Source organism: Belonocnema kinseyi, chromosome 8, assembly GCF_010883055.1.
Source record: "Belonocnema kinseyi isolate 2016_QV_RU_SX_M_011 chromosome 8, B_treatae_v1, whole genome shotgun sequence".
Classification (NCBI taxonomy): Eukaryota; Metazoa; Arthropoda; class Insecta; order Hymenoptera; family Cynipidae; genus Belonocnema; species Belonocnema kinseyi.
In genome coordinates this window covers 27,957,447-27,980,970 of record NC_046664.1, presented here as the reverse complement: position 1 = coordinate 27,980,970, position 23,524 = coordinate 27,957,447, and the positions used below count along the sequence as shown (strand labels likewise).

Sequence of the window (23,524 nt, the reverse complement as noted above, 5' to 3'; positions counted from 1 at the left end):
TTTCAAGTTTTAGTATTTAATATTTAAAATTTTATTTTTAAGATTACCAATTAAAAATATTGAAATTTTAAGTTGAAAATAAAAATTCAAGTTGTTATCTCTAAATGTTCCAAGTTAAAGTAATTTTGAATGTTTAAAATTCAAAGTTTTACCACTTCGAAGAGTTACAAATGAAAAGTGTTGAATATTAAAGTTATATCAATAAAATGGTGAAACTTTGATGATTTTTATGACTTTGGAAATTCTAAATATTCAAAATTAATGAAATTAGAAATTTTAAGCATTTCTATTGAAGAATTTTGTATTGTTAAATTTAAAAATTGCAACATTTTTAGACAAATTGTAAACATTAAAAGGTTTCCAATTTCAGCGATGTAGATATTAAAAACTCTTCAATTTCGCTCAGTTTAAAGATCAAGAGTCAAGTTTTCAATTTTTAGTCTTTCAAATTGAAGAAACTTACGAAGTAAATCATTAAAATTAAATCATTTTCAATTATAAAAAAAATTTAAAAATCTTAAATTTCTAAAATTTGAACAAAGTCCTACAATTTTGAAGAGTTACAACTGAAAACTCTCAAATTTCAGCGATTTGAAATGTTAAAGTCCTTAATTTCGAAAATTTGCAATTTAAGACCTTGCAATATTTAATATAAATTACAAAAAGTGAAGCAATTTTAAAAACTTTCTTTTATTAGCTCAATTTTAAAGATTTAATATTGACATGTAACACATGTTTTTGTGCATAAAAATTTAACTTTGCAGTAGCTTCAATTTACTCGAGCCAGTGACTGGGAATGTAACAAGTTACTATTTTGACGAAGTTACTGTAGCTTTAATTAATTTATTTTCTAAAAAACTTTCCCAATATTGCATCTAATTTTAAATGATCCTAAATGAATTTGGAATAATTTTTATGTCCAGCTAACAAGAGGAAAAATTTGATATTCCAATTAAAACTAAAAAATTACCATTCAATTAAAATAGCCTTGGGTATAAACATAATTTTATAATACAAGAAAGTACCTTTACGTTCAATCTGAATCAAGTAAATGGATTCATTTAAAGATAATTACTACTAATTTTGAAGAAAAAAATAATTAATATAATCACTTTCGACATTATTATACAAAATATCACGACTTCACGTACTTTTATGACTGTGCTTTGATATAAATTAAATTGGAATAAACAGGACGCTGTAAACATCATCATCCATTTTTTTTAACTTTTTGATCGAAGCTACAGAGCGGGTGGCTCGTGCGGATAGATTGGTCGGTATTTGTGAAGAGTAAACCTCGCTAATTAAAATCGCGCGGCCCTTCTCGACCGGTAATCAAGAAATGCCTTCAGGCAGTAAGGATGGTCAATGGACATGGCTACTTCTCTGAAACCTTTACCAACGAATCGCTCAAACGCGCGCTGCAATCAACTTAAACTTTAATTCTGTGACCCCAATAGTATGGTATTTACTGAATTTTATTTCTAAAAGATTACTTGATCGTCTATTTTAAAGAAAATTTAAGAAAAAGTTAATCAAATTATGCATCATGCGCCTACAAGAAGAGGTTTTGTAGTCCCTTAAAACTTTAATTGAGTTGTTCCAATTGCTTAACTTCCCCTCTCACTCCTCCTTCTTAATAAACTTTCTTCTTTTATCCTAGCGTACCCTGCTTTACCCGATCCGATCCTATCTTACACATTAACCTTCCTTACTCACTCCCTCGCCCCATTCCATCATTATATCAGCCTCTCTTACGTCCTCAATTCCTGTCCAAATTCGGCCCATATCCTACCTACCACAATCCCTAATTTCCCTCCTTCAAAGTCCCTCAAGCCCCTCCTATACCTACCCCCTTCACACTTACCTACTTTACATCGTGTCCACTTCCCTCCCCTCGGATAATCATCATTGCGTGCCATGGCGCCCCGCCGTCTATTTTTAATTTCATTTCCTACATCCTGCCTCTTTCTTTATCATCCATTCCCTCCTCCATATGGTCTTTTACTTACCACCTGTAGCGCCCCCTATATCATACATCCGCATCCCTAAAATACTCATTCATCTCTTCCAAGTCTCCTTGCATGCCCTTTCCTACTTCTCATCGCGTGTCCTCGTTCCTCCTTCCCTCCTACACCTGTTCGCATTCTCTCTGCTTCTCATCGCGTCCAATTCCGTCGCCTCTACTAATTTCTATTAATTTCTCCTACCTTATCAAGCTTCTGAACCTATACTTCCTCTCTCATTTTTTCCCTACTTAAGTCTTCCTCCTCATCACTCCCTCTACTTGTGATCAACCTCCATCATTTCCAGACCCTGAAACCTATCTCTTAATTTTTCCTACTTTCCCTTTTCATCTTGCTTAGGTTAGGGGGAATCGGGCTTTTTTTTACACGAACAGGATTAATTCATTTGAACAAATCATCGAAGAATGTATTTTCAATAACTTTTTGCTCCGATATTTTGCAAATGAACAAGGATTATTAATGATTTAATCAATTTTCATTTTTTTTTAAATTTTTATATTTTTTATCGAACAAGCTATTACGGAAGCAACTATGAATCTATTTGCGATGACTTTATTTGGAAAGATTTTTTTGGTCGATTCCTTTAAATAGAGCGTATTCGTTAAATGATAGCCCAAATTTAATGTCGAATATTGTTATATTCTGAAAAAACTAGAGAAAGTAGGGGACAGGAATCTACAAAAGAAGGGTTTCGTAGATTATTAAATTGTTCAAATCTTCCTCTCCTGCTCCCTTCACCCTTCCTAATCTTCTACTTTATATCACTCTCTTATCACTCATTTAACCTGATCTTATCTTCTCTGAAATCTTGTCTCGAGTCTCGTCTCGTTTTGAGTTGCTTCATTTTTCAAAACTCACCTCGAGTCTTGTGCAGAATCTTCATATAAATCTTGTCACGAATCTTGTCTCAAACAACTTTTTTAATCTGATCTTGAATGTCGTCTCAAGTATCGTCTCGAATCTCAATATAATCTCGTCTCAAATCTCGTCTCAAATCTTGTATGGAATGTCCTTTTCAATTTTGTCTTCAGTGCCTTATTGAACCTCGTCTTAAATATTTTTCTACATTTCATCTCAAATCTTTTCTCCAATCTCGTCTCGAATCTTCTATCGCATTATGTCTCATATCTCGTCTAAAATATTGTCTCGTGTCTTGACTTAAATCTCTTCCTGAATCTTGTTTGAGTGTCTAGTCTCAACTTAATCTCTTCACAAATCTCGTCTCGAATCTTGTGTCGAATAACCTATCAAATATTGTCGCGAATCTCGTCATTAATCATGTCTCAATTTTCCTTTTGAATATTTTTCTGAATTTTGTGTCTACTCACCACGTCTCCTCATGCCTTCTTCCCTAATTCCCCTCTTTGCAATCTCTACTTCTCATCGGATCCCACTGTGTCTTCTTCACTACTTCCTAGTACATCCTCTCACTGTATCTACCCTCTTACTCTTCATTTACCCATTCCTTTCACTCACTTCTCATTAGCACTCATCCCGTATCCTACGTCTCCCTTACCAATCCTTACTTCCTCTATTATAATTTTCCTGTTTACCCCTACCATCTCATCACTCCCCCTACTTCTCATCATTCCCCCTTTTTTTATGAATCCCCTTCCCTTCCAGGACATAGCGCCCATCCTTTAATTTTCCTAACTTTCCCTTTCCGAACCTCGATTCCCCTTCTCACCTTCAACCACCCTGTTTTTCTTAAAAATAAGCTAAAATCGTGTCCATAAATTATTTAAAATGGTGATAATATTAAATGGGACAATTATATATCTATCAAAATTAAATACATTCATTTTTAAGACATTGAGAACATAAACACACACAAAATTAACAAAAAAGACGAAACTTCAATAGAGTATCTCAAATTTACATATCGATTTAAATTTCTTTTTTTAAAACAAATTTTACCTAAAAAGGTACAATTTAGACTAGTTCGTGTGTTGAGATTCATAAATCATTTATTTTAATCGTCGTAATCAGCCCCTCTCTTATATATTCCTCTACCTTATCATTCAGCCCATCAACCAATACATCCCCTAGTCACACTCATCATTACATCACACCCATATACATCCTCATTGCTTCTTTGTATCTTTCCTCTGTCACTCTTATAAATTCACCCTCTTCACTGATGGACTCCTCTATATATGAGTTTCTTCTACTCTTTTCCTCTTTATTATATATTTCTTCAGCCCCTCAGCCCCTATATGCCTCTCAACCTTCCTTCCTCACCACGCAAACCCTTAACGCTTTCCAAATCCATGAATTACACCTATATAATTCCGCATCCCCTTCATTTTTGCTTTACCGATAAGCTACTAGAAACGTCGAAAGAAGAATCCTTTTTAAGAAGGAGACGCTATCTTCTTCTAAATTTACGCTTGAGATAGCGTATATTTCTGAAAATGTATTCTTCTTTCGATCTATCTAGTAGCTCAATAGGAAAGCACCCGACCAGAAATCGGAAGTTCTGTAGTTCGATTCCAAGTGGTGCGAAGAGAGTAGATTTTTTCAGAAAAATTTAATCCTTACAGTAAAAAGCAATGTTGAGTATTTTGTGTTATTTAAAGAGTTAACTTGAAAAATAGGTTGATTTCTATTTTCGCGGTAATGAAAAAGATATCTACACTGATCGATGATAATTACCTTTGAAAATTTTTTAAATTTATTTGCCATCTAGTCAAAAATGGCTATTAAGTGTTATCTGTTATTTGAAAAGTTAACTTAAACGATTGTTTGATTTCTATTATCATTGTGGTGGAAAAGATATCCGAACTGATCAGCGGTAACTATCTCTGACGATAATACAGATTTCTTAAATTACTCATATACTTCTACATCCCTTGTTTTGTATGAACACCCCTTATTATATTTTATCTCTTTCTCTAATTTCTCATTTTTCCTTGAGACCCTCTTTCCACTATCACCAGTGGAATGTAAATAGGGATAAAATATGAGATAAAGGTAATGAGGAAAAAGGGTGGATTGCTTAAAAGTTATAAAGCATAGGAGAGGATGAAGGGATGGTTAGTAGTCTCTTGAACTGGAAAAAGGGTTGTAGAGGATTAAATGTTCACTATATATATATCTATATACATTTTTTATGGAATGGAAGCCTAAGGGTTTACATTTTTCTTGTACCTTCTTCCGTATTTCTTTACACAACACCCACAAACTTCCTTGATGATGAGAAAGGGATCTACAGTTTAAGGTCGGTTCCGAACCACCAAGAGCAACATCTTTAAGGACCCTCTACCGGTACTAGTGTTCATCGCATGCTCCACCGAGGTTCTTTCAGAGCGCGAGGCGGGAATCGAACCCACTATCCGACGGTGTAGGTTCAACACCTACGCTTTAGCCCCCATGACCATCGGCCCACTCTTATACATTTTTATATATCCCCTCTTTCCCTCCCGCTTCTTGAAACCTCTTCCTCTATTCCTATGTACTACCCCTCACTAACCTTTCAATCGTCATCCATTACCGCTCACACCTCACAACTAACTTCCCCCTCTAAGCTTTCTTTCTTTCTGTAAGGATAGTTGAGACAATTAAGTGCAAGAGAGCAAAACTGAAGCTTAGTGACAAAAAAATTGAGAAGCATATGTACCAGAGAGGATACGTAAAGAAGATAAATTACTGAGACGGGGGGTGCTCAGAAGAGGCAAGCGTAGATAGAAGAGAGGGGCAGATAGCTAAGAGGAGAAAGTTGGCAGTGAGGTGTGAGCGGTAATTGATAAGGAAAAAAGGGGTAGTGAGAAGTGGTGTATGGGAACAGAGAAAGAGTTGCTAAGACACGAGAGAGAGAGAGAGAGAGAGAGAGAGAGAGAGAGGAGATACAAAAAAATTTAATTAACACTGATTTTCAATAAATAAAACATAATTTTAGAAAGTCCTCACTTGGCAATGTAGCTTTCAATTTGTTTAGTTATGGTCCTCGGAGTTTCCAAAAATGGTTGTTTCTTTTCTCGGTGCATCCCTGAAAAATAAAATTTGCGTCTTTAAGTTGAGTCGTGAGATAATAAGAGAGTGGAAAATGAATTCGTAGCACATCCTTTAAAACTTTAGTAATAGACCATGACATGGGAGATATGTTTAGTTGACAGGCAATGCTTCTGATAGTAACTTAAGAGTAATTTACTATTATTCGAGAAGCTTCGTGTGCATGTATGTCAAGAGTGTGCATAAGCATATTTAGGTTAGAGACACGTGGTCGCACTTAAGTTTCAGTGGCGCCAGACAGGGTTTGCTATCGCGTTCCTGGCCCCGAAAAAGAATTCGTCTCCTGCTATAAATAATATCGGCAAGCGACGCGTGCGATGGTGATACTAGCAATATGTACCTACCAGGGCTCCATCGAATTTACAATTTTTTTTAATTATTGAAAAAAAAAGTTTTTGCTTACATTACCGATGCGCTGCATGAAAACGTACATTTTTTGGTTCAAAATATAATTGAGTCTACAAATATAAATATATTTTTCGATTTGGTTTTCTTCATCCTTTCTAATAGTGCAAACATTTTTTCAATTGCCTCAAATGAATATGGCAACTTGAAAAAAATGTTACAAAGAAATTATTAAATAAAAGTTGATATTTAAGCATATTCATTCTTTTCTTATTATTCTTCCATTATTTGACTAAAACAAAATATTTTTTGGATAAATATTTAACTATTTTTTTACTCTATTCACTCGATTAGACCGATTTGATTAAAAAAGAAGCTTCTTAAATTTTGGAAAAAATTGTGAATTAATACTTTTGATAAAAAGTTTGGTTTATTTTTTATTTAATGACAAAATTGACTTTTTCAAATTTTCAGATAAACGATTTTTTAAATATTATCAGATTTTTCTTATATCTGTGCCACAACTATTTATAAATAATGGCTAGTTGGTAAGAATACGTAAAAAATGCTGTCGTTATAAATTAATTAATGAAGGAAATTTGCTTTTTCGGGATTGGCACTGCGTAGTTCATTAAGAATCAAAGATTCGATATAAAATGTGAGAGAAGTTAATTTTTTATTGCGACTACTTGAAAATAGATGTTACTTGGCAATTTAAAACAAAATTTGATAACAAAATTCACCGTTAAAATCTTTTTCAATGAAAAAATTTAATTTCTTTACGAAATCAACAATGGATTTAAAGTTTGGGTATTTCACAATAAATAGGTTCAACTTTTTTTAAACGGCAAAACATTATTAATCGATTGCTTTAAATAGATCGTATTTATTGAAAACAGCCAAGCTTTGCATTTTTTAATCAAAATAGTTCGAACTATTTATAATTCTCATAAATTTCACAACAAAGTAGTTTGACGTTATTTTATTTTAGAACTTAGAAGATATCCGATATTCTTACTGTATTATGAAAAAAATTAGACAAAGTAGGCGACATACGCCGATAAAAAAGCATTTCCTAGCCTATTAAATCGTCTTGAGTCTTTCGCAGAATCTTCACATAAATTTCTCTTGAATCTTGTCCTAAATAAGTATTGAATGTTGTCTTGAATGTGCCTAATCTCAACTAAAATCTTGTGTCAAACGTCGTCTGAAACCTTTTTTAGACAATTTTCTTCCGAATCTTGTTTTAATTTCATCTCAAAAATAATCTCGAATCTCATCTCGTCTCGGATCTCGTCTCGAATCTCATCTCGATTTCCGTCTCGAATTTCTAAAATATCGTCTTGCGTCTCGTCTCCAATCTCACCTCAAATATTATTTGGAATCTCATCTCGAATCTCGTCTCAAGTCTTGTCTTAAATCTGAAATTTTGTCTCTAATCTTATCTTGAATCTTGTCTCGAGTCTTGTTTCGAATCTCATCTTCAATCACGTATCGTATCTTGTCTTAAATATCGTTAACAATCTTGTTTCGTGTGTCGATTTTTAACCTTAATCTTTTTACGAGTATCGAATCTCAATAATCTTTTTTCGTATCTCTTTTCAAAAATATCGTCCCGAATATTTTCCTAAACCTTGTCTCGAATCTCGTCTCCAATCTCGATTCGTATCTTGCTTTACATACCGTCTCCAATCTTGTTTCGAATGTCGAATATCAACCATAATCTTGTTTCGAATCTCTTATTAAAAATCTCGTCCCGAAAATCGTCTTAAATTTCGCCTCGAACGAATTTCGTCTTGAAGCTCAGCTTGATTCTCGGCTCAAATCTTATCTTTCATCTTATCTTGAATCTCGTCTCTATTTTCACCTCAAGTCTCGTCTCAAATTTTACCTCAAACCTTGTCTCGAATCTTGTCTTAGATCTGAAATCTTCTACCTGATCTTGTCTCGATTCTTATCTTGAATCTGATCTCGAATCTTGTGTCGAATCTCGTATCGTATCTTGTCTTAAATATCGTCTCCAATCTTGTTCTGACTGTCAAATATCAAACTTAATCTCGTCTCGCATCTCATCTTAAATTTCGTCTCAAATTATGCCTTGAATCTGGTTTTGCATGTCGTCTCGAATCTCGTGTCGAATGTTGTCTCAAATCTCATCTCAAATGTTTTCCCGATATCTCGTCTTCAATATCATCCCAAACTTCATCTTAAATCTTGTGTTATATTTCTCCCTAAATCTTGTCTAGAATTTTTTTCTGGAATTTTGTTTCGAATTTTTTCTCAAATCTTATTTCAAATGTTGTCTCGAATCTGGTCTCGAATTTTGTCTTGAATGTCGTCTTAACTGTCGTCTCGAATTTCGTCTTACATCTCCTATCGTATCTTGTGAAAAATAACGACGGACTGAATGACATTATAAATCCAAAAATCAAGACAAAGTCTCAAATTTTATCCTTTCTAGAGATCCCATCTGAAGGATAGCCATACGAATCTCTAAGGGTTCCTGTTTGGGGTTTCGAAACATTAATAAGCAAAAGGTAGGCGGTGTGAAATAATTAGTCGTTTTAATAAATCAAAAATGATCTGGGTCTTTTTAATTTTAGATGCATCCCTGAATCTCTCCCGCAGTAAATACCTTGTCACCCAGATGGGCTTGGCAGGGAACTAATGTTTGTTTTCTCCCGCAGCCACGGGTTGACAAACAGAAAAACCATTGGGGACAGTCTCGATGATTCCCATGTTTTTACAAGAGAACATTAGAGTCGTCTTCAGGCTCTCAAAATAACCCTATCTGCGCCTAGATGTTCGTAGCCTCGTTGGAATTTATCGACTTTTAATGGTTTCAAAATCGTAAAAAGTGCAAACTGCACCAAGACTCAGGACTTTGTCAACGTAGCTGTCAAACTTGTGTCAACAGTCGAACCCGTGCCAACAGCTGGTCGTGGCTGGCGGTTATTTTCAATTCAACGACGCCCTGTTCATACCAAAGAGTTGGAGACATTCTCCAAGACTAGAAACAAGTTTATTTTCAAACATAAATGTAAAACAACAAACAGAGTGATCGCAAAAATTTGTTCTTAAAATTCCTTGAATTTTGCCTGGTTTTTCCCTAAACCATTTCTTATTCTTCCTGACCATTATTATTTCAAGAGAAGAATGTTATTATCGTAGAATTTCTAATATAGAGTCATTTATAAATGACGCTAACTATGTCTAATAAAAATTGTATTCATTTTTATTTTTAATAGGACTGTCACAGCCTGATTTACTTATAAAAGTCAAATTTTAAACATATAAAATAACGGTGATTAATTTATAATCCAAAAAGCAACTATTGTGCTTTATTAATGTTTCAATTTGAAATAATTCAAAAGAGTTCGCTGAAATTCATTAGAATTTTAGTCATATTTTAACAAATTTATGATAAATCCATGAGACTTTAAAACTATTCAAGATAAATTCAAAAGAATACAAATGAAATTCGAATGAAACATAAGTTTAAAAGACATCGGGGTGAGTTAAACAAAAATTTTTGAAAATTCATTTAATTGTGTGTATTTGAATGAGTTTCAAAAAATAAGTGTGAATTCAAAAAACTCAAAAGAATTCCAAAGAATTTGAGAGAACTCAGGGTGAATTCTAAATTTCTTTTAAAATACTTTAAAATCCTTTAAAATCCCTTGAAAATTAGTAAATCTTTTAAAGATTCTTTGGAATTTTTCGAAATGTCCTAAAACATCTCAAACGCTTTGAAATCCTTTTAAATTATTGAAATTAATTAAATATTGCTTTATTAAAAATGCATTAAAATATTTTAAATGTCCTAAAATCCTTTGAAATCAAATCAATTACCTGGAATCGATTGAAAATTCCTTAAAATTTCTTCCAACTTCGTAAAATATTTTTAAAAATTTTATATCTTTTATAATCCCTTACAAAATGTTATAGGTGCCATGGATGTTCTTTCGAATAATTTGAAATACCCTTAAGTATTACATAATCCATTAAAATTATATTAAGTTACTGAGATTAATAAAAAATTCCTTAGAATCTTGAAAAATTTCATACAATATTTAAAATCCTTGAAAATCTTTTCAAATTCCTTACAACGATTTAAAGCATTAAAAGATGCTTTGGAATCTTTTAAGATACCATAATATATTTTAAATTCTTTGGAATCAAATTAATTAACTTAAATGAATTAAAAATGTCTTTTTAATATTACTAAATACCCTAAAATATTTTCAATCCTCTTAAATATCTTTAAAACTATTAAAATAAATTAAACATTCCTTGGAATCTTTCTAAAATTCCCTATTATATTTCGAATCCTTTGAAATATTTTAAAATCCTTTGAAATTTTGTAAATCTTTTGGAAATTCCTTGAAATATTTTTAAATGCCCGAAAATATATCAAATGCTTTGAAATCCCATTAAATTACTGAAATCGATTGAAAATTCATCATAATTTTTTTTAAACCCTAGAATATTTTAAATTCTTTTCAAACCGTTTTAATTCTTGTAAAACCCCTATCAAATTTGTAAAGCTCATGGAAACTCCTTGAAATCGTTTTAAATGCTCTTAAAATATTTAAAATCCTATGAAATCCCATGAAATTACTGAAATTATTTTTAAAAATCAATTGTAATTCAATTTAATTCCTAAAATATTTAAAATCCTTTAAAATCTTCTGTTATTCCTTGAAGCCATTTGAAGATTATGTAAATTCCTTGTAATCTTTTAAAATAACGTAAAATATTTCAAATCATTTGGAACCACCTTATTTAACTGAAATAATTTGAAAATTCCTTGGAATCCTATAAACCTGTGAGGAATACTGAAAGAAAGTTAATTCCTTGAAAATTGATAATCTGTCAGGGAAAATAAATTTCATCGCATTCTCAGAAACATATTTTTCAATTTATTAATTTAAAAATAGAAAGTACATGCTAAAAGGCTGATTGTAAAAATTCCTTTTAAATATTGGTATACATAAAAAAATAATACTGAAATTGTTTTTTAAAACCCAGTCACATTTTTGCATTATTCGTACCTTCCCTTATATGTCTAGTAAAGGTTCCCCCTATATATTTTTTTGTCCAGAAATTTAGTTTCGAAATTAATCAATCCTAGATTAAAGAAGTTTAATTATTTTAATCAATATAATTAACAAACATTACTTTACGAATTCCTCACTAAAAATGCATAACTTTTCTGAAACGATCAACATATGAGATTCCTAATAAATTTTTAGAAAACTTAATATGTGATTTAGAAACAAATACATCAAAAGGGTAAGAAAGGAGAACAAATCAGGGTAAACGAAAGTAAGAGAGAGAAGGAGAATTTCTGAGATACGATCAGCTTATTCCACTGTGTTGAACGTTCAACAGACATTGATGTGATTACATCTGTTTGAAAATTATGCCAGTACACATTAGGTAATGCTTTGTTTAACTTTGTGCCCTGGTTCTGTATTTAGATCTGATTAATATGTTTGCCATGCGACAGTCATGCAATGCTTTATCATGGAAATTTTGGTCTAATTATAAATTCTTCTTACAAGAAAACGCTGTTTCTACAAAAAAAATGCAGTAAATAATATTAAATATTGTTCTAGTTCTATAGAGTTGCAGTTAAATATTATTATAATATAAATTTCTAATTAAATGGGAAGGGAGATATAAATAAAAGATATGCATATAATAATGAAAAATATGAAAAATCCAATTTAAAAAAATCTTATATCTAGATCCTTATTACTATTTTCTACGACAGCGCAAATTGGGACATGTTAGCGAACGAGTGACTGAGCGATCTAAGGCGAGAGATAAAAAGCGTGAACGCAACCGCATATATATCTACTCATGATATTACATAACCATTAGTTACAAATCTTTATGTTTTTAATTTGAGGGACTTCCGTATCATTTTGCCTTCACTTCTCTTGTACCAAACCATCCTCCCCTAGAATCTTTACCACATTCTCTTACCAGCTTCCTTTATCTTATATTTTCCTTCTACATCCTTTCAATACATGCTCCCATGTTTATTTTAGCTCCTTTCAACTCCTTCATTCACTCTTCGTCTAATCCACCCTCTCCTAGAATCTTTACCACATTCTCTTAACAGCTTTCTTAATCTTCTGTTTCACTACTACACCCTTCCCACACATGCTGTAATATTTCCTCTAGCCCCCTCCAACTCCTTCATCCACATTGCCTCCAATCCAGCCTCCCTTAGAATCTTGACCAAACTCTCTTGCCAGCCTCCTTTACCTTCTATTTTTCTTTTACATACTTCGCGTACATGCTCTTATGTTTTCTCTAGCCCCTTTCGTCTCCTTGATCCACTTTTACCCAATCCAGCCTCCCCTAGAATCTTTACCGCATTCTCTTGAAAGATTTCTCAATCTATCATTTCTCTGCTACATCCTTTCCATAAATGCTCCCATTTTCCCTCTTCTCATTTGCAGTTTCTGTCCTTTCTGTTCTCTTTCTTTTCTCAATACATTACTTCCCTAACTTTGTGTCCCAATCTAAATCATTTTATTTTTGCCCTAGAGAAAACCTCCTTTATTCTTCCCATCTCGTTAATTCTATCGAATAATTCGATAGATAGGATAAAAGAAAGTCGATCAAATCTGGGCAGAAAAGAAAATCAGACAAGGGTGCCCGTTGATTTTACTTCTATTTAGTGTTATTCTGACAGATCTAGAGGAGAAGATGAGATGGAAAAAAGGGAGAACAAAATTAGGAACAGGCAAAGTGTACTAACTAGCATGTATAGATGACTTAGTGCTTGTAGCGGATGATGAAAAAGGGATTAATGTGATATTAACAGAGTCCAAAGAGTATTTTAGAGTAAAGGGTCTAACAGTGAATGTGTATAAGACTAAGATGATGTGCTTCAAAAAGAAAGATGTAATGCTGGTGAAGCAGTTTTACTACCCAAGATTTTGATTCGAAGCGAAAGGAGGGAACAAGCTACAGGTGCTAGAGAGATTGAAACGCACGAGTAAAGTAATGAGAAAAGGATGGGGTGTAGGTAAAAGAAGGTTCAAGGACGACTCAAGGATGAGAGTGTGGATGTTCGGATCTGTTAGTGTGGTCGGTGTTGAGCTATGAAGTGGAAATGCATGTGTGGAAAGAGTATAAGAGAGTGTCAAGTCTGTATGAGAGATTTTTGAGATGGACCATGGTAGTAAGTTGGAGCTAATCAGGTTATATCCTGTGGGAAGAGATAGGACGAGAGAAAATGGTGGTCATTCAACTGAAAATAGCCTGAGATTTTGAAGGGAAAATGAGATTTTGAAGGGAAAATAAAAAATGGCAAGGGAAGCTGAATTGTACAAGCTTGTGTCCAGGAGGTTATGTAAAAAGAGATAGGGTGTAACGTGGGACTTTCGTAATAGGAGGAAAAGAGATACCTAATCAGGTTTGAATGTGATATACAAGCAAGGGGTAGATATTGGCAGAAATAGAAAAAGAGATGACGGAAAGGCAAGGAGAGAAAAGATGTAAAAGAATCTAGGACTCAAGGTACAACAGCTGGTATTTATTGGTTAAGAGGCAGGAGAAACCAGAGTACCCAAAAAGTATTAAAAAGGAGAAAAAATAGAATAGAGTGGTAAGATTCGAAGTGAGAGAGGGTGTACGTAAGAAAATGTAGGTGATGGATAAATGAAGAAGAGAGTTTGAGTAGAGCTTTAAATGGAAATGCTGAGAGAGAGGAATTTATGAGAAAGCTGGATGATATGAGAGAGATAGAGAGAGAGAAAGCTGGTTGCACTGGTTAAAAAAAGTCAAGAAATGGCTCCTAAAGAAAGAGAATTAGAAAGTAGTATTACCGAATAGATTGAAATATTTAAGTTGGTAGTGGTCAAAGAAAACGGAAGCCCAGGGGAAGGTCGCAAGCATTTAGAAGTAACAATAGTAAATAAAACGACATATATCAAATATTTGGTAAGCTCATATATAAGGATTATTTGTAAAAATGCATGAGTATAAAAAAAAATTGTTCAATTTTTTACGGGAAATCGTTCACTTTTAGTTAAAAAAATCAACTATTACATTTTTCTTCGAAAATTAATCTTTTTTTAATTAACAACTCAACTTTTATTTGGTTAAGAAATGATTTTTGTTCAAAATTCAAGTGTTAAGGTTTTTAATAAAGATTTCTTCTTTAGGTCGAAATTTGAACCATTTTGTTGAAAATTCCTGTTTTTTGATTAAAACCTAATTTTTTTAACTAAGTATTCAATTATTTAATCATTGGTTAGAATTTGATCATTTTTAGTGGAAAATTCAAGTCTTTTCTTGAAAATTCAAGTATTTTCTTGAAAATTCTTTTTTCTTAGAAAATTGATCTTCTTGTTCAAAATTTATTTTTTAGTTAAAGATAACTTAAAAATTCAGCAAATTAGTTAAAATTTCTTTTCTCTCTTGCTGGAAAAACTTTCTTGATTAGAAATTTAACTATTATGTTAAAAATTTGTCTATTTTTCTAAAATCCAGCTGGTTTTTATGAAAAATTGAAAATTTTCTGTTTTATTAATTATTATATTTCTTTTTAAAAATTCATCCCTTGTGTGTGAATCAAACTGTTTTAAATTCAAAAATAAGATTTAGTATTTTGGCGATTGAACTATTCCATTTTTTTAGAATTAAAAAAAAATTTTATTACAGTGTTTTTTATTTAAAATTTATCGTTTTGTTGTTGAAATAACAACCGTGTTAAACTCCAAAAAAGAGATCCAGAAGCTGAATTTCTTGCGAGAACTGAAACCCTTCAATATTTTTTTTTAGTTTTGTATATATATATATATAACAAGACAAAAATCAAATGTTCTAAAATCTCTAAAACTTCGTTATTATTAGATCTACAACATTGTTTTTCAGGTTTTCTCAAAATTGAGTCCTATTTAATTTATCTGTTGCCGACCATCAACTGCACTGCTTGAAAAATATGATTTGTTAGAAAACGAGGAATTTTATTTTAAAATATGGGTGCTTGACAACATTTTTTAATAATGAATCTTTTTTAGAAGGCCATAATTGTTGTGCTATTAGAGTTAGAGCAATGCTTTTTTAAACCTAATCAATACTAAGCGTCCTTTAATTAATTTACTCTCGTTTGATTTTTGTTTTTGTTTTACAGGCATTTTTATATACTTTGATTCTATACATGCAGTTGGGTTGCACTAGACTGAAAAGAAGCAGTTGTCAAAAAACTAATCTTTGATAATTTTTTTACCATTTTACGAAAAAAAAGAGTTTCAATTTTCGTCAGATATTCGACTCTCAAGCACTTTTTGAATCCTTCACTGCATGGTTTAATCGAAGAAATCTATTTTTAATTTAAAAAGCCATCTTTTTTGTTTTTGAGCTCAAAATAATCCCGATAAATCCTAGAAGTTTAAATAGAAAATCCAGGATGCGCAAGCCTTTTCGGGATGAAGTGAGTCAAAACTCACCGTGGTTCATAAAGATTTTTGGTTAATGATTTCTTTTTTTTAAGTAATATTTTGAGCAACTGAGTTGTTTATGTTTAATGAAGCATGATTTTTTAAACACTTACGAATATTTTTCTTGGTAGCTCTAATCAATCAGAGAATAAGGTATTAAGAATTGGACATAAGGCTTCGAATTTTATATATTGTAATATGGTACCAATATAATAATATTTTAATTTATAAAGATAATTTTTTATCATTACTAAACTGACAATAAGTTTCAATTCACTCTTCTTGTTATGAAACTAATTTTATCACTAATATCCGTTTCATGAGAATTCTCGTAATCTTTGACAATAAATTTCTTCTTTTGTCATTTTTTCAAATTAAGGTTTTAACTTTGATGATTGACTATTTTTAAAGTATGGAGTTGATCAAAAAAGGAGGAGGGGATTAATATTATCGAACCTAGACAAATCCGTAAGTATCGAAAATTTAATAAAATTTTTTGTGCCTTATGATCGAAGCTGCAATGTCATTAAATCTTCGTCACAGAACAATTATTATTTCTATTTATTTCATGTTATTTCGCCTCAACTCGATCAAAGACAATTTAATTATAGCGTCAGCAGGCACGCTATTTAATTTCGTATTTAGCACAAAGATGTTTTTTTCTTTTCGTTAAGAAGTGAAAGACAAGACTTAATTAAAATTTAGTTTTTCCAGGAGTAACAAACTGTTTTTGTTATGTAAGTATTTATTGAGATGAAAAAATAATCTAAAACAAAAGTGGCTGAAAAAATTCGCTGCTTGCTCAATTTTAGAGAAAACCAATACGAGGTGAAGGGAAAAACTTTGGAAGTAATTATATTGAAGTCAAATATTGCTGAAATTGTATTGACAATATATTTTTTTTAATTTACTACGTTTTGCACTTGTATATTTTATGAAAAAAGTATATAAACAAATGCGTTTGTTATTCGTTTTTAGGGTTGAAAAAAACATTGTTTTGCATTATTTTAAAATGATATTTACTATATTAAATTAATTATGTATAATGTGAACTTGCTCATACAAATTGTTTATAAATTTTATAAACTGCATTGTTCGACAAGAAGTTCAAGTAAAGAACATTGAAAACATAACTTTAACACGTCTTCTAGAAAAAAAATTGATTTCCTGATTATAAACACCTACAATGTGTATATCACATAATTTGTTTATAAATTTTACCAATTCCATTTTATCACAAAACTTTGTCAAAGAAAATCATTCAAAATATAATTTTAACAAGACTAGATAAAAGAACGATTTTTTCTGTCTATAATCGCCCAAAATGTGCATTTGCTTGTTTACTTAATTAGTACATAAAATAAACAAATAGTAAGACCTAACAAAATTGCATAATGATATTTCAATTGTCAATATAGTTTTAAAAATAATAAAAGTAAAAAACTATTTCTTTCTGCCTATGACTGAATGTAATGTTTATTTTTTATATAATTTGTTTATAACATTAAGGATTAGCTATACTCTGCTACGTAGTTCTATAGAACATCATCAATCCTATAATATTAAGAAAATTAGGAGAAAAACAATTTCTTTCCGCTTAAAAACATTTTATATGTGAATTTGTTTATATAATTTATTATTTAAAAATAAACAATAATCAATTTGTAGAAATATTTTTACAAAAACATTATCGACACTATAGTTGCAGTAATGTGAGAATAAAAACAGATTTCTTTTTGCTTAAAAATGCCTAGGATGTGCATTTGATTATATAATTTGTTTATAAAATAAACAAAATTGACGGATTGTAAAATTTTTCCACGAAAAATTAATTAGTGCTAATATATTAATAACAAAAGTAGTAAAAAAAAATAATTTGTTTATTTGTTTTTTGTAAATTTTTTTTACATTTTATCCATTTCTCAATCTGAGTTAAGTAATAATGAATTACCATTAACGAAAATAATTTTTCGAACAATTTACTATAATTTTTAATAATATTCTCTTTGCCTGTTGTTAGAAAGTCGTATTCTATTATAAAATTTTCAACTATTTGTCTATTTTTCACTTGGGGTGTCTCAATAATTACTCAAGTTAAGCAAAAAAAATTTTTTGTTTAAAGAAATTATTATCGTTAATAACTATCTTTATATATGTTGATGCCAGATGGTTCTGGTTTTTTCTAAAATGTTGAACTTTTTATCCATTTTCCATTTAATTAGGTGATAATTCTTGCAAGTTAATTAAAATAGTTTTTCAAAGATTTATTTATTGCCTAAACTATCTTCTCTCATGTTAGGTAAGTGCTAGAAAGTTGCAGGGTTTTCTGTAATGTTAAACTTTGCTTCTCCTTTTTATGCAGGAACAAATAATAAATAAATATTAGAGAGAAAAATATTTTTTTCAGTCTGTTTCTTTTTCGTGAATATATTTTGCTGCAAGAGGGAGGATGGAGAGAGGGCATGATATCAAAATATGTTTGATTGGAAATTTTTCTTCTAATCCGCTTTGCAATAAACTTTTTTTTGTCATTTAAACAAAACTTTTATAAGTCATTTACAGACCTAGTCCTCCCAGCTTTTTCTAATTATTCAATTTTTTGTTTTTGTTTATTTTATAAGATAGCTTTTATGTTTAAATTAATTTTTTCAACATTGAAAAAAGAACAAAAATAATTTACTCAAAAAAAAAATAGATTGCTTCTTAAAAACATGGTTGTTGTTATTATAAATATTAATCTATTGTTCAACTAAGAATGTTTGTTAAGTTACATTAATTATTATATCACTAAGTGAAAAGTGGACAAAAAATGTAAGAGTTGAGAAAAAAGCGTAACTTTTTAACAGTTATTTAAAAGAAGATAGTTATAAGCAATTATAAATTGTTCAAGCAACTAATGTATTTTAACCTGCATTTTCATTACTCTATTGAGTGAAAAGTCGTTAAACAGTTAAAATTTTCAGAAGAAACCGGAACTGTCTATCATTAATGAAAAAGAAGTTAGTTATAAACAATAATATTTGGTACAAGTAATTATTTTTGGTAAATTGAATTAATTATAACCTAAACCGAAGGGAAAAGTAGACAACTAGTTGTAAATTCCATAAAAAAACTGCCAGTTTCTAGCATTATGCAAACTGAATATTATTAATAATAACAATCAATTGTTTCAACAATTTATTTTATTAAATTTAAATTTTTGTTTAACTCACTTGAATTGGAAATTGGAAAAAATTTAAGATTTTGAAAAAACCTCAACTTTATATCTCTGTTCTGAGAGAAAATTGCTAAAAACAATAATAATTAATTGTTGAAACGATTTATTTGAACATTCAATTATGAGTGGGAAGTAGTATTTAATACATTAGAAATCATTCTGATTTAAAAAACGCAAAAAATCCTAATTAGCGGAAAAGACTCGCGAACCCCATTTTTTCACTTATGGATTTTTTCGGACCCTATAAAACAGACCGGTGGGGTTATTATTTTTTAAAAGTTATTCATATTCTATAACTATTTTAAAAGAAAAATATTAAGTTTAAACTCAATTCAGCTAATAATGTAGATTCTCAATAAAATTTACAAAAAAAGTATTTTTTCTTATAGGAAATACATTTCACCTTCAAATATAACCTTTTTCGAAAAAAAACTTGATTTATTTTGATATGGATTTGAAAAAATTCCTGGGCGACATGCATAAAAATGCAAGAAAGAACAATTTGGGTCAACATCATGTTTATTAATTCGAAATTCGGTATCTGATTTTTAATTTAAATAATCATCAATGACATTCTTAATTTTTTTATTGTAAAGTTTTACCATTTCTACATTAAAGAGACTTTTTGAAGTTTAGCGTATTCAACCTTTTTTTAAATATATTTTTTTTATTTCGTATGTTTATCACTACCTTTAAAAATATTTAGTATGCTAATTCGGAGTTCAGAGGTTCTAAACAGCCCTTTAAAAATAGAATAATGTTTGAACTGCCAATATATTTGGGGTTTGGATTTTAACGAGTCAGTTCAATTTGGAATAACAAAAGACTCTGAGTGTACAAGAAAAAGTCGCAAGCTCTAACAATAAGTGCAGGATAAATTACACGCCCATTTAAAGACAGAGTACAGGCGTGGACGAGAAATGCTATGCTCTGGACGTCGATTGCACAAAATTTACAGGATGCTTCGGTACCTCCCTAATTCGGCGAACTGAAGATCATGGGAAAAGGGCAGCCGTTCTGGGACATCGAATCGAGAGTGAGAGCGGTTTTCGAGAACCGTAAATTACCGGCTATTCTTTTATTCGCGTTATCGGGAATTACGTGTTGGCATTGTCGAGCATTATCGCTCAAATTTATCACCACCAGGAAACACCCTGATTCGGATTTTCTGTCATCAGAAAATAATTTCAAACAGAAAAAGTAAAGCTGGCTTGGGTTTTGTTTATTATTGTTATTATTAGTGTCTTTCTTCTCTAAAAGGGATAACTTGCGGCTACATCTTAATTTTTTACGAGTAATTGCATTTGCCTGGACGTTTGGTCAGAGGACAGGAAAACTGCAGAAAACCACCTCTCGAGTTCAGCCGGTTCTTTGTTTCCTTCAAAGTCTCGAACCGGGATTTAGTAGTTGTAATTTTAACCAAATGGTTAAATTCTTATGTCAAAAAGACAAACTCTTTATAGAACAGTTGTATTTTTAATCCAGAAAGTTAAATTTTAACAATAAGTGTCTTTGTAGCAAAAAGAAATTAAAGAAGTTTGAAATAATAAAGATGACTTTTGACTCGTAAGGATGAATTTTTAAGAAAATTTGTAATCTAAATTGACGAATCTTTAGCAAAAAGTTGCAATTTCGACCATAAAGGTGACACTAATAAAATAGTTCAATTTTCAAGAAGTAATTAAAATTTCAACAATAAAAATTAATTATATATAAAAATCTGGATTTTTCAACTTTAATGATGCGTTTTCAACCAAGAAGATTAATTATCTACTAAAAAACACATTTTCAACAAAATACATGAATTTTTAACAAAATAGTTTATTTTTCAACTAAAAAGATAAGTTTGCAACAAACAATAGAAAAGTTAAATATTTTGAAATATCTCATCACCACGAAATTCGGGAATTTCCAATAAAAAAATGAGAATTTTAAATAAATCATTTATATCTTAACCAACCATTTTAAATTTCTACCAAAGTATTTTAAACTTAAAGCAAAATTATCAATTTTGATCAAAAGGGTAATTGAAGCCCAAATAATTGAATGTTTAACTAAAACATGAATCTTTAATCGCACGAAATGAATTTCTTACATAGTAGTCTAACTTTAAACCAATTGTTTGATTTTTGAAACCAACATTTGTATTTTTGTATTAAAAACAGTTGAAATGAACCTAAAAAAAAACAAGAAATTGCAAGAAAATATTTAAACCTTTAACCGAAATCTAATTGGTATGAATCAAGCAGTTCCGTTTTTATCCAAATTGGAAAAATTCAGACGACAAAATTAACTTTCTACCCAAAAAAATTAATCTTCAAAAATACACGAGTACATGAGTTTTTAACCATAAAAGTTAAATTTTCAATTTAACAGGTAGATCTTTAAAATTGAAGCGTGTCTAATTTTAAAAATTTACCATTAAAAATTTTGCAAGTTTTAAAGTTTAGAAATAAACAATTCTTTAATTTTGCCTCTTTATATTTGAAACTTGTTTATTATAAAATATTTACAATTTAGAATTTGACTATGGATCCTTAAAATCATCCAAATTCTGAAATTTCTACTTTTTTTACATTTCTAAAATTGCAGAGTTTTAATTTTTTAAAGTATACAACTATTCAGAAAGATGTTTAAAATTTTAGAAATTCAAACTATAAACATTTAAAATTGAGCAAACAGGAAAGTTTTAAATTGCAATAGTCCTTATTCAATTTTTTTCCTGAAAATTGAATTTTCATTCAAGATTTATCTCTTTTGTTCAAAATTCAAATTTTTTAAAAGAAATCTTCTATTTTCTTGAAAATTTATCTTTTTTTGGTAACAGATTCAACTACTAAATTAAAAATTAATTTCTTCTACTAAAAAATTAATTATTTTAGTTAAAAATTAACTTTGCTAAACAAAAGATTTTTTCGTCAAAAATACGTTTTTTTTCTATCAAAATAAACTTTTTTAATTAAAAAATCTAGTATTGCATATTCATTATTGGACTTAAAAATAATTGCCTTGCTTGACAGTTTAACTATTTTCTTGAAAAATCGTTCCTTTTGTTTGTTAAAAATTAATCTTTACAACGGAAAATTTAAAAATTCCATATTCGGTTAAGGGTTTATCTTCTACAGTTAAAAATTCATGTATATGCTTGAAAATTTAACTATTTTTATGAAAATGTATCTATTCTGCTCAAAATTGATCTATTTATGGTTAAAAATCCTATATTTTAGTTGAAAAATTGATTTATATGTTCAAAAAGTAATTGTCTTATTGAAAACTACTGTATTTTGTTGAAGCTTTATTACTGGTGGCAAAATATTAATTTTCTTGGTGACGAATTGAAAATTTTTTAAAAAGTTTATGTAGTTTGTTGAGAATTAAACTTTTTCAATAGAAAATTAATATTTTTGATTTGAAATTCTATTTTTTCAAATTGAAAATTAATAGCTTTAACTGATAATTGCACTATTTTATTTGTTGTCAGAAATTATTATTTTTTCAAAGACATTTAATGTTCTTGGTTGAAAAATTATCTATTTTTTTGAAAAAATTGATTTTTTTTAGAAAATTCATCTTTTTGGTTAAGAATTCAACTATTCGGTTAAAAATTAATTTTGTTATTGAAAATTCATTATTTTAATTAAAAATTAAGTTCTTTGCTTAGAAATGTAACCATTTTGTTGAAATATACATTTTGTCTTAAGAATTTTTTTGAATGTAAATACAGCTATTTTCATTTTTGTTACAAAATTGATATTTCTTGTTGGAAAATTAACTTTTTTTCTTCTCGGGCCTGAAAATTAAATTATTTTGGTAGATAATGCATCTTTTTGAATTAAAAATTCAACTTTTTGTCCAAAATTTGCTATTTATAGTTTGAAAAAATGCTTTTTAAATTATTTAAACAATATGTTGAAAAGTTTTATCTTTTGGTTTAATGCAACTGTTTTTAAGTGAAAATTTAAAAACTTTTGTTGGAAATATCTACTATTACACTTTTTGTTCAAAATTCATTTTTTATCCTTAAAGACTCATCACTTTTTCTTCGCTAAAAATTAATTCTATTCACGAAAATGTAATTCTTCCATTTTTATTCAACAATGATCTTTTTAAGTAAGTTTTAGTTTCCAAAAATAATTATTTCAATTTAAATAATGCAAGGCAAATATTGTATTTGATTAATATTTGAGAACAAAAATACTTTTCTCATTTAAAGAAATAACTTCATTAATTCCATTCTCGATGGAAATTAATTCCGAAATATCTAAAGAATGCGAATAATAACAGGATATCGAATCTAATTGTTATAAACAAATAATGTAAACAAAATATTAACAGCGTGAAAAATTTGCTTGCAAAGTATACATAAAAGTTGAAATTGCTTGATTTTGTCGTTAGGCGATATTATTTGTTAATTTTATGAACAAATTTCATAATAAAATGCATAGTTTGGTCATTTC

The 23,524-nt window shown here is 29.8% G+C and overlaps 1 protein-coding gene across 4 annotated transcripts in view; it reads right to left on the bottom strand.

Moving 5' to 3' along the window:
* LOC117178747 overlaps nucleotides 1-23,524 on the bottom strand; it is a 141,380-nt gene that overhangs the window by 82,647 nt on the left and 35,209 nt on the right. For all 4 annotated transcript variants that reach the window (XM_033370179.1, XM_033370181.1, XM_033370180.1 and 1 more), the window contains one exon: nucleotides 5,937-6,015. In XM_033370179.1, the coding sequence (XP_033226070.1) occupies nucleotides 5,937-6,015 (79 nt within the window). The remainder of the gene's footprint in view (nucleotides 1-5,936; nucleotides 6,016-23,524) is intronic.